Source organism: Lutzomyia longipalpis, chromosome 4 (genome assembly GCF_024334085.1).
Source record: "Lutzomyia longipalpis isolate SR_M1_2022 chromosome 4, ASM2433408v1".
Taxonomy (NCBI): domain Eukaryota; kingdom Metazoa; phylum Arthropoda; class Insecta; order Diptera; family Psychodidae; genus Lutzomyia; species Lutzomyia longipalpis.
This window is the reverse complement of record NC_074710.1, coordinates 2,633,509-2,649,445: the sequence shown is the minus strand read 5'-3', so window position 1 is coordinate 2,649,445 and position 15,937 is coordinate 2,633,509. Positions and strand designations below refer to the sequence as shown.

The window sequence follows — 15,937 nt, the reverse complement described above, 5'->3', positions numbered from 1 at the left end:
GACATTTTGTCTTATATATAGACGATGAAAGCATAATGTTTCATAACGCGTCTTTCTTTTTTGGATTTTAATATCAAATTTTGCAATTTTTTTTGTCAAATAATGAACTAGAAAAATTTATTACTTTTTTTTTGCTTTTACCCAATAGAGATGGACGCCTCCGCGTCGGTGATGAGATTGTCAATGTAAATGGACATCATTTACGTGGCCTCCAATCGCCAAGCACCGTGCAGCGGATTCTGACCTTTGTGGACAACTGCGTAGACCTCGTCATCGCGCATGACGAGCTAACTACCCTGGCAAGTACCTTCAGCAGTACAAAGATTCGCATTGGCGACGATCAATCCAAGGGGGTGCACACCCTCATGGGCAGCAAGCGACTCTCGTGCAGTGATCTGGATCAATTGGTGTTGCGCACGAGCGACCCAAGTCCACAGCGCAAGGCTCTCCTGTCACCCATGAGGACTCTAACACGAAATCCACGTGCCTCAAAACCCTTCCCCCTTACACCCCTCTACAATCACACCACGGAATATGTTCCCGTGTATGCCAATCGCATCACAATCACCAATACCATAAGTGACGATGAGAAGTGGCAGATGCTGAAGAAGCGCCCCTCAGATACCCCATCCACGCAGCTCTCACCACGCTACTCAGTTTCCAGCACACCATCGACATCCCCACCAACACGATGTAGCCCCACAATCGCCATAAGCGATGCCGAGGATGATGAGGAGAACTACAAATCCATCATACCAATCCCACCCAATTTTTCCCTAACAAAACGTGCTCACTCCCTACCCGATCCCGATATCCTGCGTCACGTTCAAGGGAGTCAAAGTGGACCAACAACACCCGATGTTACGGACGATGCTGCGTCCCAGCGCAACAGACCCAGCTACAGATCAATCAAATTCAAAAAGAAACCCGACACAGATGGAAAGTCATTCAAAAGTGAAACTACCCTGCAACTTGTGGTGCCCGCTGAGACACACCAGACAATTCAGAGATCTCATACAGAGGGGAATCTACCGGAACAACCTGTGCCGGAGCAGATGAATCTCGATAAGTGTAGTCAGAAGCATGCCAGTTCGCATGAGGATACAACGCTCTCAGGTGTAAAAGACGGTAAGGAAGGATGTATCTTTTGAGAACAAAAACTAGCACAACAAACAGAGCACTGAACTTTCAAAGGAAATGACTTCGGTTCAAATCCCGTTGAGTCATTTTTTTTCTTCAAATAACAATTGAATTTGATTTGTTTATTGCTATAGGTGCCCAGAAGAGTACTCAACTCACAATAAAATTCTATAAGGGAACTGGCATGAAGTCACTGGGATTCAGCATTGTTGGCGGGAAAGACTCTCCAAAGGGCAACATGGGAATCTTCGTGAAAACTGTCTTCCCAAGTGGACAAGCTGCGGATGATGGTCAACTGCAGGCGGGTAAGCAGCAGTATGATATCTTACAGAGAAAATTGATTTCTTATTGCTTTTCTTTTGCTTTTTTTCTTGCGCAGGAGATGAAATACTAAAGATCAACAACACAAGTGTTCACGGTATGAGTCATTCGGATACAATAGGGCTCTTCAAGAATGTCCGTGAGGGTCCAATTGTGCTCAAAGTGACAAGAAGGAAGTGAGCAATCAATCAAAAAAAAATTTAACAAAACGTAATTACAAAATTATGATTTTCTCCCGCAGGCATCAGCGTGCAAAATCCCTCGATAGCATGGAAAATTCATGATATTGTGGCAATGTTGGTGTATCACGACTGTGCCCTCAACTGGACATAGCCCCTGCAGCACCACATGTAGCATTAAAATAACTATTTTAAGGCTTTTATTTAAAAGAAAGATTCATTCACTTGTATGTATTTTCTTAAGAGTATTAACGTTGTGAAAATTTCATTGTGTTTAGCATAAAAAATCGTTGTGATTCTTCATTAATTTTTAATTATATACATATAGTTTTTCATGAAGATTCATTCTGAAAAAAATGAAGAAAAAACAACTTCTCTAGTCACCGTTTTTTGATTGTTGAATGCAAAAAGATTTTTGAATAAAAAAAAGAATCTCTATCCCAAAATTGTGTTTTCTTTGTAACGGAAAATGAAAATTTGAAAATTTTGAGCAACTGCGGCTCACAGCTCTTGAAAGCTTCCCAAAGTGCTTTCAATGATAAAAGCGCTTCTCAATCAGCTGTTGTGAGAATCAAAACAAACCGTAGTGAAGAAAGTTTTTAACAAATAAATTTATTAATTCGTGAGAAATAAAATGAAAAATCCATAAAAATCAGTAATGGTGCTATGCAGGAAAAGAATGTCAAGAGAAAATGATCATGACATTTTTTCCTGACATTTTTTTGTCATTCCCTCTCACTCCCACTAATGTATTTCTGTATCTTTCGTCTTTCTCTGACGCATGCTTCCGACATTTTCATCATTCTTTTCTGTTCACTCAACATGTTTTTCATTTCGTATTATTTTCTCAGTATTTGGGGATATTTTTCCATGAAAAAGTGAAAATGGGCTTTGCTGAAGTGTTCTCAGTGCCAGGAAAGCCGTGAAAAGTGGAAATTTATGGTCATTTAGCGGCCAAATATGTGAAAATGCGCGAAGTGAAAAATCAAAACATTCCTTCCCTGACCAATTTTTACGGGATTCTTTTTCGGATTTTCACCACACAAATCACTTCCTGCAGGTTTTTTTGACCTTCCAACAGGTCATCTGCAACACGGAAAGTCTGTGTGGGATCAGGGAAATGCTTTCTGGGTGGTGGAATCCCACCTGAACGCGGAAAAAATTGGTCCGGGAGTGAATGTTTTGCTATAGAAACTGCACAGTTTTCACTTATTTGGCCAATAAATACCCCCGATTTTCCACTTTTCACACTTTCACAGGCACTAAGAACACTTCCACAAGCCGCTTTTCACTTTTCCCAAGCTAAAATATCACAATTTACAGAGAAAATTGCAGAAACTAACAAATACGTTGACTTCACAAGAGCTGGAAAAAGAATGACAGAAAAAAACATGTTCCTGCGACATTCTTTTTCAAGCTCTTGCGTAATCAACACGTTTCTTATTTTTCGTCAATTATCTCTGTGAATTGTGATATTTTAGCTCGGGAAAAGTGAAAAGCGGCTTGTGGAAGTGTTCTTAGTGCCTGTGAAGGTGTGAAAAGTGGAAAATCGCGGGTATTTTTTGGCCAAATAAGTGAAAACAGTGAAGTTCGACAGCAAAACATTCACTCCCGGACCAGTTTTTCGCGTTCAGGTGGGATTCCACCACCCAGGAAGCATTTCCCTGACCCCAGGCCGACCTTCCCTATGCAGATGACCTGTAGGAAGATACAAAAAGCCCGCAAGAAGTGATTTGTGTGGTCAAAATATAGAAAAGAATCCCGTAAAAATTGGTCAGGGAAAGAATGTTTTGATTTTTCACTTCGCGCATTTTCACATATTTGGCCGCTAAATGACCGTAAATTTCCATTTTCCACTGTTTTCCTGGCACTGTGGGCTCTTTAGCTAAGCATTTTCCACTTTTCTTTGGGGAAAATACCCCCAAATCTTGAGAAAATTCAAGGAAATAATAACATGTTGTGCGCAAGAAAAAAAGCATGCCACGAAAAAAGATGTCGGAAACATGCGTGAGAAAAAGACGAAAGATAGGAAAATACATTAGTGGGAGTGAGATAGAATGACAAAAAATGTCAGGAAAAAATGTCATGATCATTTTCTCTTGACATTCTTTTCCTGCATAGCACCATAAAAGGTTTATTTTTGAATTAAATTGAGGTACTGTCATTGAAAATAAATTAATTAGCATTGATTTCTTGGCTTTTCTTTCAAAGGAGCACACGTGGTTCATGAATAAATCTTTGGGGAGGAGACAAAATGTTGAGAACTTTGCTATTAATTTCCTCAAATTCCCTGAGACAATCGAGCAGACAGAGCCCTTGGAAGTTAAGAAACATCCCTCAACAACAGATAAGATGGCAAAGCTCAAGACAGAATGATGAGGAAGTTAGGAAGAGAATTCGTTCAACGCTGTACTACGTAACAGCTGCCGGTGTTTTAACTGTGGGACTCAGCTATGCTGCTGTACCCCTGTATAGGATGTTCTGCCAAGCCTACAGCTATGGGGGTACAACATCATCCGCCGATGATGGCTCCAAAGTGGAGAAAATGCAGAGAATCAAGGATAGACCCATCAAAATTAAATTCAATGCTGATCTCGGAGCAGCAATGCGATGGAATTTTAAACCACAGCAAGTTGAAATTATTGTATGTTGTGTCCACAAGATATTTTGAAAAAAAAAAGAAGAAGTGATAATCTCTGGCTCACCCGCAGGTATCTCCTGGCGAGACTGCACTGGCCTTCTATACGGCGAAGAATCCAACAAATCAACCCGTAATCGGGATTAGTACGTACAACGTGATCCCCTTCGAGGCGGGACAGTACTTCAATAAAATCCAGTGCTTCTGCTTCGAGGAGCAACAACTGAATCCCCATGAGGAAGTCGATATGCCCGTGTTCTTCTACATTGATCCAGAATTCTGTGAAGATCCCAAAATGGAGCTTGTTGACGAAATCACGCTATCTTACACATTTTTTGAGTCAAAAGAAGGACTTAATTTGCAAATGCCCTCCTACGCCAATAGACACTAACCAAAACTGCAAAATAGTGTTGTTAAATTAAGTAGAAATTGATTAAAAAAAAATGCTTTTTAGAACAATTACAAGTTTTTATGCTTCTGGTGTTTGAATCTCAAAAGCCCATCCGACATTCTTAGGTGTTTTCCCATGGAGAAAATCCGCATTTGTGCTTTAATGGGCCCTGCCAAGTTACGTTCAGCATTTTGATAATTTTTTGCTTTAAATAATAATAAATACATGACGTAGCGATAAGAGGAGTTCGTAGGCATTCCACATGAATAAATATATGTCATCCAGATTAGCTGACAAAGCAATTAAGAGGGGAAAATATGTAAAAAACAGATAGCCTTTGACCATAGATTTAAAACTTCATTGCACTTGACCTGCTTTGTTTTGACACTCAGGTGTAAAAAAGCTTCTTTTCTGCGCTTCCAAACCACGTGGAAAAGCCACTGCAGTCAGTATTAAAGTTCCCCTGGTTGTGCCCTGGCTGAATTGTAAGTGGAAAAGCAGGAAAATCCGTGGAATTTGGTAGTTAATTGCAAAGGTATTTTCTCACCTGATAATTTTGGAATTTCTCATTATCACGAAGATCAGCATAAAAATCATAAATACGCGTATTTCTCGCCTTGTTCGAGGGATGATCACAATATTTTGCATGCTTTATCTGATGCAATAATGATTGATTGACGCAACAAAGGGGCCCCGCGAAAGTACAAAGTACTCATGTTTGCTATACGATGCCTCATTTCGCAATTGCATCTCGTCCAGAGAAGTCATTCCGGGAAATTGTTAATCAATCAGTGCTCAATCATGAGGGAATTAATGAAGAGTGTCTCTGTTGAGAAGAAGCTACTAATTCACAGCAATAGGTGAGCTGCTGTGTCCTCTGTAGAAGAGAGATTTATAGCTGTGTGGTCGTTTGTAGCTTTTAACTAAACCTTTGAAGGTCTTTCTCATAATCCCAAATTGGGTGATTCCTTTCTTCCCACCCCGCAGCTTCAGTAGGATGGCCAAATTGATCAATGGAAAGCAAATTGCCAAGCAGATTCGTGAGGAATTACGGCAGCAGGTGGAGGAGTGGATGAATGAGGGTCACAGGCAACCACAGCTGACGGCGATTCTTATCGGGGAAGATCCCGCGAGTCAGACGTATGTGAAAAACAAAATGAAGGTACACACATTGACGCATGCCTCCGTAACCTCTGATCCCGCATTGATAATCCGGGACAAGCCCCAGACTTCCTCACAGATCAGCAAAAAACTCATTCTCTTCTCTTTTTTTTACAGGCTGCTGCTGAGGTGGGCATCAGCAGCACCACAATGAATCTTTCGGAGACAATTTCGGAGGCAGAACTGCTGGATGTGATTGAGAAGCTAAATGCAGATGATCAAGTTGATGGAATTCTAGTGCAGCTACCACTACCGAGTCACATTCACGAGCGTACAATTTGCAATGCAGTGAGCTGCGATAAGGACGTCGATGGGTTCAATGAGAAGAATGTGGGGCGTTTGTGTTTGGACATGAACACCCTGATCCCGTGTACGCCACTTGGAGTGCAGGAGCTGCTCAAGCGTACGGGTATTGAGACCTTTGGACGGAATGCCGTGGTTGTGGGACGCAGTAAGAATGTGGGGATGCCCATTTCGATGCTTCTGCACGCTGATGGGCGCAATGATACCGAAGCAATGGATGCCACGGTAACCATTTGCCACAGATTCACTCCACCAGAGGAATTGGCGCGCTTCTGCAGATCTGCGGATATTATTGTTAGTGCAACTGGGGTACCGGGACTCATTCGGGCGGATATGGTGAAGCCAGGTGCTTGCATCATTGACGTGGGTATCACGAGGATTAAGGATGAGATCACAGGGAAGACTCGCCTGGTGGGAGATGTGGATTTTGAGGAAGTGCAGAAGGTTGCTGGACACATTACACCCGTTCCCGGTGGTGTGGGACCCATGACTGTTGCCATGCTAATGAAGAATACCATCATTGCGGCCAAGAATCTCCAGATGAAGCGACAATCGACCAAATAGCATTTACTTTACATGAGTATTTTTTTTATCAAAAACTTTCAACAATAATTCCCATCGATTGTATCCATGGACAAATTAGATTGGTCACCTATTTTGGTAGACCAACTAATAAAGATAAAATAAAAACTAATTAATAAAGTTATAAACGTTGTCAATTTGTATAAATCCTTATCTGCAGGTTTCCCCTAGGGCAAGAGAATTTCCGCGATAGGTCATTTTCATAGGAAATTTCCTGCCCTACAACTTTGTCTCAGACCACTTTTCTCTATCTCCCCAGGAAATATGAGTTTTCGAGCTTTAAAACTCGGCGGGTAAATATAATCACCAGCGGGGTAAATAAAGTCGGTGGAATTTTCCGACATTTCCAATGATTTTCCACCTGAGAGATTGATAGTAGTTCATAGCTAAACTTCTCACCTTTTAATCCGCAACAAGGAATTTCACTTTTATACCCACTAAAACAGAGAATTTTGTATTTTTTCAATCACGCCATTTTGCAACAAATGGATAGAAAATATGTCGAAAATTTTGAACTCCCATACATGGGTTGACACGATCTACCCCAACAGTTTTCTGCAATTTTTCCGACATTTGGTGGTAATTTATTCCAGGAAAAGTGAAAAGTGGCTCGCTAAAACGTAGTGAGTGCCCGTGAAAATGTGAAAAGTGGAAAATTGTGCGTGTTTAACGGTCAAATATGTGAAAATTGTGAAGAGTCGCACAAAAAAAACATTCATTCCCGGACAAATTATTTCCGTAATTCAGATGGGATTCCACCTACTTAGAAGACAATTCCTTGGCCCCAGGCAGACTTTCCGTATGCAGATGACCTCTAAGAAGGTACAAGCAGGCTGCAGAAAATGATTTCACGATAATTAACACTTTTTTTGTACGGAGAAAATCTTTTTGCTTCCATTTGACTGGTCTTTGTACGATCTGTCATTTTTGCCGGTAAAGGGTTTCATTTTCCCCACATTTCCTTTTTCACCATTCATATTCACCATCTTGCTTATACCATCGCCCAAGCGCGCTAAATTCAAACTAATAATTTATTAGATTTATTAATTTTTAGAATCATAATTAAAAAATCCTTAGAATTAGGAGATTAGATGTATATTTATCTTAAATATGCATTTACAATTAATTTTTTTTAATGAAAAACTGGCGTCTTGGGGAGACATTCATCCGTATTGGGTCCTTCGGGATGGACCTCATCTTGGCGCTAAAGTTTATCACGTCCCCGTTTAACGTGCATTGCCATGTGATTTTTGGCATGATCCTTCCGGACGAATGCCTTGTCGCAAATATTGCATTTGTGCTTCTTCTCACCTGTGTGCGTCTTCAAATGGCGATCGCGCGTTCCAATGGACGAGAAGATCTTCTGACAGACGAAGCATTCAAACTTCACATCCTCATGGCTATTCATGTGCTTCGTTAAACTGGCCATTGTGGCGAGAGCCTTCCCGCATACCTCACACACGAAGGACTTTATGCCCGTATGGCCGCGTAGGTGTGGATTGAGATTTGACTTGGATTGGAAAGATTTCGGGCAGAGGTGGCATTTGAAGGGGCGCTCATTTGTGTGACTGCGTATGTGAACATCCAGATGGTGGCGTGAATTGAAGGATTTCGGACAGATGTGGCATGCAAAGGCCTTCTCGCCGGTATGCTTCCGCATGTGCCGCTTTAGTTTGTCAAAATTCACAAATCCCCGAGAGCAGAGTTCGCAGATGTACTTCCGTTCTCGATGCATTTTCATGTGTGTGCGATATGTACGTCTTGTTTTGAGGATTTTGCCACATTTGGAGCACTTGTACGGAGCATCTGGATCAGGTTTGCGTGATCTTCTCTTCCTTTTTCTCTTTGTGTCTGTCTCCTCTTCATCATCATCCTCATCCTCCTCCTCCCCATCATCTTCGTCATCTTCATCGTCGTCATGATCTGCATCCGGAGCTGGTGATTCACTATCTGATCTCTGCAAACTTTTAAAATCATCCTAATGAGAATTTTTCCGGACAACATTTGACATGCTTCTTACCTAAGCTTCGTACTTTCTTCCTTCTCTGAATAGGATGCAATGGCCTCAACAAACTCCTCATAGGGTTCTTCGGATTCACTCTTAACCTCTGGTTCTTCCTCCTTCACCGACTGCACAAACACTAGCTCGTGCAAATCGGGAATTTGACCGTGTGTAATGAATATTTCATGATCAAAATTCTCCTTTTTTATATTGTCCTTGGTGTCAACGATGATTTGTCTGCACGAAATGAGCGTCTGCGTTCCATCAGTTGTTATTTGCCTATCTACCGCTGGGCAGCCATAGATAAGGATACGGCACATCCTCAAAGGAATCTTTTTCACAACAATTTAGCTAAAAATTAAGCTAAATTTTAACGTAAATTCACAAAATAACAAAAGTCGAGGGTGGATGTTTTTATACACTCAAAACTTTTGCTGTCACTTTACCACAGCATACAGTTGAAGGGTTTCCTTCAAAATGGAGGCAATTTTAAAATATTTGACCATTGTTTTTTTCTTTACTTTTATTTAAGGGTATTCCAGGAGCAATTTTAATGCTTTTTCTTTACCTTGTGATGTGAAAGAGATTCCTTAATATATTTTTAATGAAAAATCCCAGATGAAGCACTGAATTATGTACCAGGAAATCCTTAAGTGTCCTGCAAGATTTTTCCAGACGTTCATTTAATTAGGAAACCCGTCAACAACATGCTGTGAGTAGAAGCTTTATTGTTGTTTTTGTTGATGTTTAGAGTTGACAAGTTAAAAAAAAATGTGTCGCATCCTGATTTACAGGTGTTCTGCAGTTATAAAAGAAATAGTAACACAAGGAACAGAAACGTTGATCACATGCAAGAATCCAGATTGTTCTTCTAAGAACGACATCAAAGGGGAATTCGATTCAGAAATCCTTATTTCACACACTGAATTCCCAGAATTCCATAAATTAATCTTCGTTGAGGCATTGAAGGAAGAGGAACTGGAAGCAAAGATTGAGATTACTCCAGAAGTAGCTGAGAACTATGAAGAACACGTGGAAGCCATTGAAGGAGCTGACATCAAGGATGAGTCGAGTAGTATTGGGTAAAAATTGCGATTGATTCAAAACCCATTGAAGATTATGTTCTAAAATGTACTCTATTTACAGATCCTTCAAGGATTCAAAGACAGACAAGGCGATAGTGGATTTAATCCCAAAAAGATGGTCCCGTACTCTTGGTCCACCACCCTATAAATGCCCAAAATGTGAGAAAGTCCTTAAAACCCGTTCATCGTATAAATCTCACGTAAGGATGCATCAGAGGAAGTATAGTTGTGAAGTATGTTCCAAAGGATTCAATGATGGAGAGAAGCTGAAGAAGCATCTACTGAAACACACCGGAGAGAAAATCTACCAATGCAGCCACTGCACAAAGTCCTACAGTCAGTTGCATAAGTTAAAGGAACATGTTGTAACGCACATAAAGGACAGACCGAGGCCTTTTGGATGCGATAAATGCCCAAAGGCATTCAGTTCAAAGTGTGGCCTTAAATCTCATAGTCTCTGCCACACAACAGCAAGACCCTATGTCTGTGAATTTTGCGGCATGGCCTTTGGGAGGACAATATCCCTTAAGGATCATCTCCGTACCCATTCAGATGAGAAGCCCTTCAAATGTGATCAATGCACAAAATCCTTCCGTACAAAGGGAATTCTTCGACATCATTTGCGAACACACACAGATGTTAAGGCGTACGTTTGTGATATCTGCGGGAAGGCTCTCAAGGGGAAGTCTAGCTTGAATTTGCACAAAAAAGGACATCGTTTGGACAGGGAGATGTTCCAATGTTCAATGTGTGATAAGCAGTATACGTCCAAAGGGCAACGAAATCGTCACATAATGACGCATTTGGATATAAAAAATTACAAATGTGATTACTGCGACAGCGCCTTTGTCCGCAAGGAACACGCTGTAAGGCACATGGCTCTACATTCCAAGTATGGGGATCACAAGTTTGTTCGGAGTAGTCGAGAAAAGCCAAGTGGGAGGCAAACGACATCGCAGCTTTCCACAAAGTAATTTATGGAATTAAAGGATCCTGTCATTATGTACATTTTGTTCAACAAAAAGTAACTTTGCTTCACGTAATAGAGGTTATACCATCCTCTTGGTTTTTTTACACATGTTATAAAAAGCTATGAAAACCGCATAGTTCTTCATGAGGAAACTTTACCTGCGAGGAGTTACCCAAATGACACTTTAGCCGTATACCTGCTTAATCCCTTATGACCCTTACTTACTCAAACTACACGAATTTTTGAAGTTACTCAAATAACACGGCCCCTGAGGAAGGTACGGATAAGCCTTGAAAGCTTTGGGAAGTAAGCGTAATTTATTGGACGAAACATTTTCTCCTTGACGATGACCGGAAAATCAGGAAAATTAAAGATCTTAAGAGGGTACCGTTTGCTATTTAATCTTTTCTGTGACAGAGTCAGGAGTCGCTTGATGATGTATTACTGATTGAACGTCTTTTAAAGGACCTTGTTCCATGAATCCTGTTAAGGAATAAATTCACTTAACAAAAACACCAAAGAAAATCTCGGCCTATGCCGGTCGAGAAATTCCTTGTGTAAGTCAGGTCTTTCCTCAAGGTAGTTTTGGGGGGAAATTTATCTCTATGGAGGCTTATGCCTTCAAAAACGCTAGGATGATTAATCCACCGGTATGTCAAATGACAAGGCTCCTTACTGGAAAGGGGCCACCCGTAGCGTGATTGGGCGCTTTGAAGCTGCCTCGCAGAGAATTTATCCCGGCCTTGAGTACTTGGTTTCGCCGGTGGGTTTTGGCGAAAAGCAGCAAATGGGTATTTGCGCTTATGGTCTCTCCAGGCCTAGCCTGGAGGTGGAAGGGAATCAAACGAACCTTCCTGGTGGAATGCATAATTTATTAAAAATCTTAACCTATTTATACAATTTTTGTACACTGGGTTTTGGTCCCACTGAGAGTGTGGGAAATTGCTTACAACTAAATTGGGTTAGTGCAAGGTGCAAAGGAAATGCAAGAGACACAAAGCTTGCAAATTCTGTTGTTAATTTGCAAACGATATGACTATTGATTTGGGGAATGACGTACTCTGGAAGTACTTTGGATTTTTGGGAATTACTATGGGACATAATAACTTTGGGAGGAATGTACTCTGGGAGTACTCTGGACTTTTTGGAAGTTTCTATGGGCTTACTTATTTTGCGAGGAATGCACTTTAGAAGTGCTAACAATTCATGTTCATTCTTGAACAAATCCTGTCTTTGAAAACGTGAGATTCAACACATCAATTTTCCAAGCTTTTGGCATTGAACAGCCTACTACGTTCCTCAAAAAGGTTTTCAACATTTCGAATTTATTTAAATTTTCTTCAGGTCCCGAAATGAAATTAATTCACAACTAACAGAGGATATTGAAAGTGTTGAAAGTAGTCAAGAAATACAAAAGATTCCATTTCCTCAATTAATTTATTTGAAGAATGCTGCACCTCTTTATCGTAAACAACCCGCGTAGGTGGTTTGTTATTAAACAATCCACAGGAGTAAGAAAGAGTGGAAAGAGATAATACCGAGAGCAAAAAAACTTTGTTTTGCCAACATTGAAGCGTTTTATGTATTGCGATTGAGCCGCCATCTCCCGTCTATGCTCTCCGCATGTGTGGCGCTCAAAAGAGAGGAGAGAAAATAAAATTGAGAGCAGGGTGCGTTTTTCGGGCAGGTACGCAGATCCTGATGATGTTTGGGTGGTGTGTGACGTTTGTGGCCTGAATTTGGTGCAATTGTGCTATTGATTAAAGGAAATCCAAAGGATAATCATGTGGCAGCATCGAAAAATAATCCTTATCAGTTTAATTCTCATCCTGAGCCTTGTCTCCATGTGCCTCAAAAAGCGGAATTTGAGGCATGGCAGTGAGAAGGAAAATTTGACGGAAATCATGGAAAGGTCAAGGATACTGAAGGATAACCTCTGCGTGGACATGGAGGCAAATAGAACGAATTTTTTCTACATTTTTTGCCTACGAAGAGCACCATTCTGGGATTCCGACGCAAACGGCGCGAATTCAATTAGCGCACATGGCAATAAAATTGCTTCAGTGATTGGTGATAAGGGCAGTGGGAATATTCAAAGTGGTAGAGGCACCTTGGGCGAAAGGCGGAAGGTCAAAGGCACCGAAGATGAAAATAACGTCAATTCAGCAAATCCCGTGATCATCTCCTGCATCTTGTGGTTGCTTCTCTCACTCGGGAAGGCGTGCTTTGAGATGACAAACGACTTGAAGGAGGTGAGCCATTCGATCGAGAGTTTGGGCATTAAAAATCCATTAAGGTTTATTTTAAACACACACAGGGAGATTAAGGTGTTAAAGGGGGTGTTCTAATAGGCTGTTGAACAGCGTTCATTGTTGAATTTAAGATGAAGATCAAAGAGCGGGAGCAGAAAAAGAATTTTATTTGCAATCTTTGCAATGGAATTTCGGGAATTTCTTTAAAAATGTATTTTTAAAATTAATAAAAATCTTTAAAAACTCTTATAATTTTGTCAAATCTTTTAATTTATTTTAGTAACGCAACTAGAGATGGTTTTTAAAATTTTTCGTAATTCATTAACCCTTCGTCTGCCATGTGGGGTCCATTGAGGCTCTATAATTTTCTTTTACTATTCGTTGTATTTTTTTTAAAATTAATGATAGAATTTTAATACAAAATTTCTTCTTTCAATGTTTTGGTGTTTTTTTTCTAACCCAATGTCAATTTCTAATTTTCAGCGCAAGAAATCTACATCGAATGGCAATGTTTCACGGAGGCTATCGCTGCAGAACTTTACATTTGCGAGAAATGAAAGAAAATCTTTCGGTACGTCAAAACTCTATCGTCGATCTACAATTGAATCCATCCAGCCAACTTCCTTCGCCACCAATTATGAGCTTATGAGGGCCAATGAAGCCCACAGGATCCTCAGCATGTCCTCATTCCCTACAACGCCGGTCTTGGATCGACGTTGCTCCGTTCCGGTGAACGTCATTAAGCAACTTCCACGACAGTCTAGTCTGGGGTGTCAGACATTGCTTCAGAGGCAATTTTCAGGGGACAGTGGATCTCCGGGGGGTGCAGACAGAAGTCCCGAAGGTAAGCGAAGAATGCGAATGATCTACAGGCACTAAATACAGGCCTAAATAAATAAATTTTTCAAATGAAACTTTACCTAAAATATGAAATTTTTCAATGTGATATCCATCAAATGTTTTCGATGTGATTTTATGTGTTATTGTTTTCCTAAAACGAAATTTATGCAAAATTTCATCGACAAGTAAATGAAGATTATGAATTCTTATGGACTGAGATACCTTTGAGGAATAAGAAATAAGGGAAGATATTTTCGAAGAATTTACCTTTTGAATATAAATAATTAAATATCAGTAAAAAAATATATAAGATTTCACAAAACCTAAGAAAAGTTACCATAAGATCTTTAGATTAAGATAAAATGAATTTAAAAGGGAAAATTTTGTTATTTTAAAGATTCATTAAAATATTCCTACACGATGCACCTAATTTAAATCTTGAACGTCTTGAACAAATAATAATAATAAAATATTCCTATAATAAAAACAAATATATAAAATTCATGAAATTCAATTTATTAGGCATTCAAGAAAAAATAAATAAATTTTATGAAAATAATCGCACAAAACAGAATTTACAGATTAAAAAAAATATTAAATTAATTTCTGAAGCTATGGGATTCTCTCATATTTGGCATAAAATGTGGGTATTGCAGAGAAAAAAAAGTATCCCCAGACAATCGTGAATTTGCGTGTGATGTTCTCTTCTATCTAATCGTGTTTATCTCTCAATATATGATGGAGAAATTAATTAAAGTATAGCGCCGATAAATTGAAAAAATAAAAGAAGGAAGCAATTCATGCGCAGTGTAAGAAAAAAGATGAGTTTTGATCTGGTTTGTTTTTTTGGCAGTCAGTTGGATATGGAGGAGAAGCAAAGAGTTGAATTGCCCAGCTCATTGTCATCCTCACAGCCAGAAGTCCGTCTGGAGCGAACACCTAATTTATCAATGCACGAAACCCATCAAAAGCTTGGACAAAAACACCAACAGAAAATTAGATTTAATAAATCATCGAAAAAGCCAATTTCACACCCGCTTAAAATTTATCGCTCCTTATTCTTCGTGCCTTTTTCTTCATTATCACATACCATCAGTATACATACCCAGTCCATACCACGCATTTATGGATCTCACCGGGATAGATGGAGGTATACAAAAACAACTCGGGTGATTGAAAGAAAAGAACCTGCGATAGATTTTCTTTCGTTTTTTTCTATCTATTTCAAATCGTGCAAGGTTGTGCGCAAGGTGGAACAATTCTCACAGAGGATGTGTACTTGCTGTGTACACCTAATTGTGGTCTAATTGAAAGCCAAAAGATCTCGCTATATAAGCCCAATAGTTGCGAGACAATGAACCCACTAAAGCGTGTAGTAGAGAGTGGAAAAGCCCGCAAAAGAGAATTTCCGTGCATAAATCACGTTAAGCAATTTTTTATGTATGTGCAGCTACGCATAGTGAGGTGATCACCGCGCCAATTTGAAAAAGAATTGATAGAAATTCATGTCAAAAGTATAAGAAGACTTTGGTCACACACTGACCCTTGGCTATGATTTTCCACGCGTTGAAATGCTTGAAAATGTGCCATCTTTGTCTTAACATTGCTGATTCGTCATTAGAAATTAGCCAAAGAGAGATTTTAAGGTTTGTTAAGGTTGTTAAAGTGTTGTTAAATGATTTTTCTTTTGAGGCTAATAAATGTTAATTTTTAATTAACTAATAATACTTTTATAATTAGAAAATTTTCAGTCAGTGTGAACCTTTTAAAGGAGGCTATTCAGATACATATATGGGAATTTCCCTTGGCCTAGAAAACAATTTTCATCCGCATGATCTTTCAGAGAACCAAAAAAGAATAAGAACGCGCCAAAAATTAACCCCTATCCCCTGAAAGCCCTAAAATCACATAAAAAAAAATTGGACAAAGATTTCATTTTGTTTCTTCAATGAATTTGTCGCTACGAAACATTACTGCTAATGTTTTGAAGCATTTAACCCTTTAACGTCCAACGTGAAACATAAAAACATTGAAACATGCGCTCTTTTATCGCGATTTTTATTCTATGATTTT

At 39.6% G+C, this 15,937-nt stretch overlaps 7 protein-coding genes across 12 annotated transcripts in view; 6 read left to right on the top strand and 1 right to left on the bottom strand.

Moving 5' to 3' along the window:
* The window catches only part of LOC129795476 (uncharacterized), a 31,317-nt gene extending 29,231 nt beyond the window's left edge, over positions 1-2,086 (top strand). Inside the window, exons 5-8 of the mRNA XM_055836788.1 lie at positions 149-1,128; positions 1,275-1,445; positions 1,520-1,637; positions 1,703-2,086. Of these exons, the coding sequence (XP_055692763.1) occupies positions 149-1,128; positions 1,275-1,445; positions 1,520-1,637; positions 1,703-1,745 (1,312 nt within the window). The 3' untranslated portion in view covers positions 1,746-2,086. The remainder of the gene's footprint in view (positions 1-148; positions 1,129-1,274; positions 1,446-1,519; positions 1,638-1,702) is intronic.
* The window catches only part of LOC129795447 (mediator of RNA polymerase II transcription subunit 1), a 1,235,552-nt gene that overhangs the window by 726,436 nt on the left and 493,179 nt on the right, over positions 1-15,937 (top strand). The gene's annotated exons all lie outside the window — the stretch shown is intronic.
* On the top strand, positions 2,185-4,737 carry LOC129795689 (cytochrome c oxidase assembly protein COX11, mitochondrial). Of its 4 annotated transcripts, none has more exons than XM_055837159.1 (3): positions 2,185-2,301; positions 3,852-4,284; positions 4,352-4,737. In XM_055837159.1, exons 2-3 carry the CDS (start codon positions 3,895-3,897, stop codon positions 4,667-4,669), a joined length of 708 nt encoding a protein of 235 aa, XP_055693134.1. In that variant the 5' UTR covers positions 2,185-2,301; positions 3,852-3,894; the 3' UTR covers positions 4,670-4,737. The 4 variants fall into 4 exon arrangements, with proteins under 4 accessions (XP_055693134.1, XP_055693132.1, XP_055693133.1 ...); XM_055837157.1 differs by having other exon boundaries at positions 2,234-2,295; XM_055837158.1 differs by having other exon boundaries at positions 2,241-2,262.
* Positions 4,958-6,843, top strand: LOC129795652 (bifunctional methylenetetrahydrofolate dehydrogenase/cyclohydrolase, mitochondrial). 2 transcript variants are annotated; one of them, XM_055837108.1, is made up of 4 exons: positions 4,958-5,204; positions 5,296-5,529; positions 5,657-5,831; positions 5,948-6,843. In XM_055837108.1, exons 2-4 carry the CDS (start codon positions 5,384-5,386, stop codon positions 6,695-6,697), a joined length of 1,071 nt encoding a protein of 356 aa, XP_055693083.1. In that variant the 5' UTR covers positions 4,958-5,204; positions 5,296-5,383; the 3' UTR covers positions 6,698-6,843. The 2 variants fall into 2 exon arrangements, with proteins under 2 accessions (XP_055693083.1, XP_055693084.1); XM_055837109.1 differs by lacking the exon at positions 5,296-5,529 and having other exon boundaries at positions 5,010-5,204.
* Positions 7,795-9,168, bottom strand: LOC129795643 (zinc finger protein 37-like). Its single transcript, XM_055837098.1, has 2 exons — positions 8,736-9,168; positions 7,795-8,679 (listed from the first exon to the last, which is right to left on the bottom strand). The coding sequence occupies exons 1-2, from the start codon at positions 9,035-9,037 to the stop codon at positions 7,920-7,922; spliced, it is 1,062 nt and encodes a 353-aa protein (XP_055693073.1). The 5' UTR covers positions 9,038-9,168; the 3' UTR covers positions 7,795-7,919.
* On the top strand, positions 9,191-11,157 carry LOC129795611 (zinc finger protein 501-like). 2 transcript variants are annotated; one of them, XM_055837053.1, is made up of 3 exons: positions 9,191-9,429; positions 9,512-9,799; positions 9,864-11,157. In XM_055837053.1, exons 1-3 carry the CDS (start codon positions 9,425-9,427, stop codon positions 10,774-10,776), a joined length of 1,206 nt encoding a protein of 401 aa, XP_055693028.1. In that variant the 5' UTR covers positions 9,191-9,424; the 3' UTR covers positions 10,777-11,157. The 2 variants fall into 2 exon arrangements, with proteins under 2 accessions (XP_055693028.1, XP_055693027.1); XM_055837052.1 differs by lacking the exon at positions 9,191-9,429 and having other exon boundaries at positions 9,447-9,799.
* On the top strand, positions 12,154-15,349 carry LOC129794427 (uncharacterized). The gene is made up of 4 exons (XM_055835178.1): positions 12,154-13,024; positions 13,508-13,868; positions 14,718-14,816; positions 15,315-15,349. The coding sequence occupies exons 1-4, from the start codon at positions 12,557-12,559 to the stop codon at positions 15,347-15,349; spliced, it is 963 nt and encodes a 320-aa protein (XP_055691153.1). The 5' UTR covers positions 12,154-12,556.

Excerpts from the sequence above, each read along its gene's own strand:
- LOC129795689 (XM_055837159.1), top strand. The coding sequence starts at position 3,895 with ATGTTGAGAACTTTGCTATTAATTTCCTCAAATTCCCTGAGACAATCG. Across the intron at positions 4,285-4,351 it reads CACAGCAAGTTGAAATTATT|GTATCTCCTGGCGAGACTGC; the intron begins GTATGTTGTGTC and ends GCTCACCCGCAG.
- LOC129795652 (XM_055837108.1), top strand. The coding sequence starts at position 5,384 with ATGTTTGCTATACGATGCCTCATTTCGCAATTGCATCTCGTCCAGAGA. Across the intron at positions 5,530-5,656 it reads CTACTAATTCACAGCAATAG|CTTCAGTAGGATGGCCAAAT; the intron begins GTGAGCTGCTGT and ends CCCACCCCGCAG. Across the intron at positions 5,832-5,947 it reads ATGTGAAAAACAAAATGAAG|GCTGCTGCTGAGGTGGGCAT; the intron begins GTACACACATTG and ends TTTTTTTTACAG.
- LOC129795643 (XM_055837098.1), bottom strand. The coding sequence starts at position 9,037 with ATGTGCCGTATCCTTATCTATGGCTGCCCAGCGGTAGATAGGCAAATA. Across the intron at positions 8,680-8,735 it reads GAAGAAAGTACGAAGCTTAG|TTTGCAGAGATCAGATAGTG; the intron begins GTAAGAAGCATG and ends TGATTTTAAAAG.
- LOC129795611 (XM_055837052.1), top strand. The coding sequence starts at position 9,489 with ATGTGTCGCATCCTGATTTACAGGTGTTCTGCAGTTATAAAAGAAATA. Across the intron at positions 9,800-9,863 it reads GATGAGTCGAGTAGTATTGG|ATCCTTCAAGGATTCAAAGA; the intron begins GTAAAAATTGCG and ends CTCTATTTACAG.
- LOC129794427 (XM_055835178.1), top strand. The coding sequence starts at position 12,557 with ATGTGGCAGCATCGAAAAATAATCCTTATCAGTTTAATTCTCATCCTG. Across the intron at positions 13,025-13,507 it reads TGACAAACGACTTGAAGGAG|CGCAAGAAATCTACATCGAA; the intron begins GTGAGCCATTCG and ends TCTAATTTTCAG. Across the intron at positions 14,817-15,314 it reads CGAACACCTAATTTATCAAT|CTACGCATAGTGAGGTGATC; the intron begins GCACGAAACCCA and ends ATGTATGTGCAG.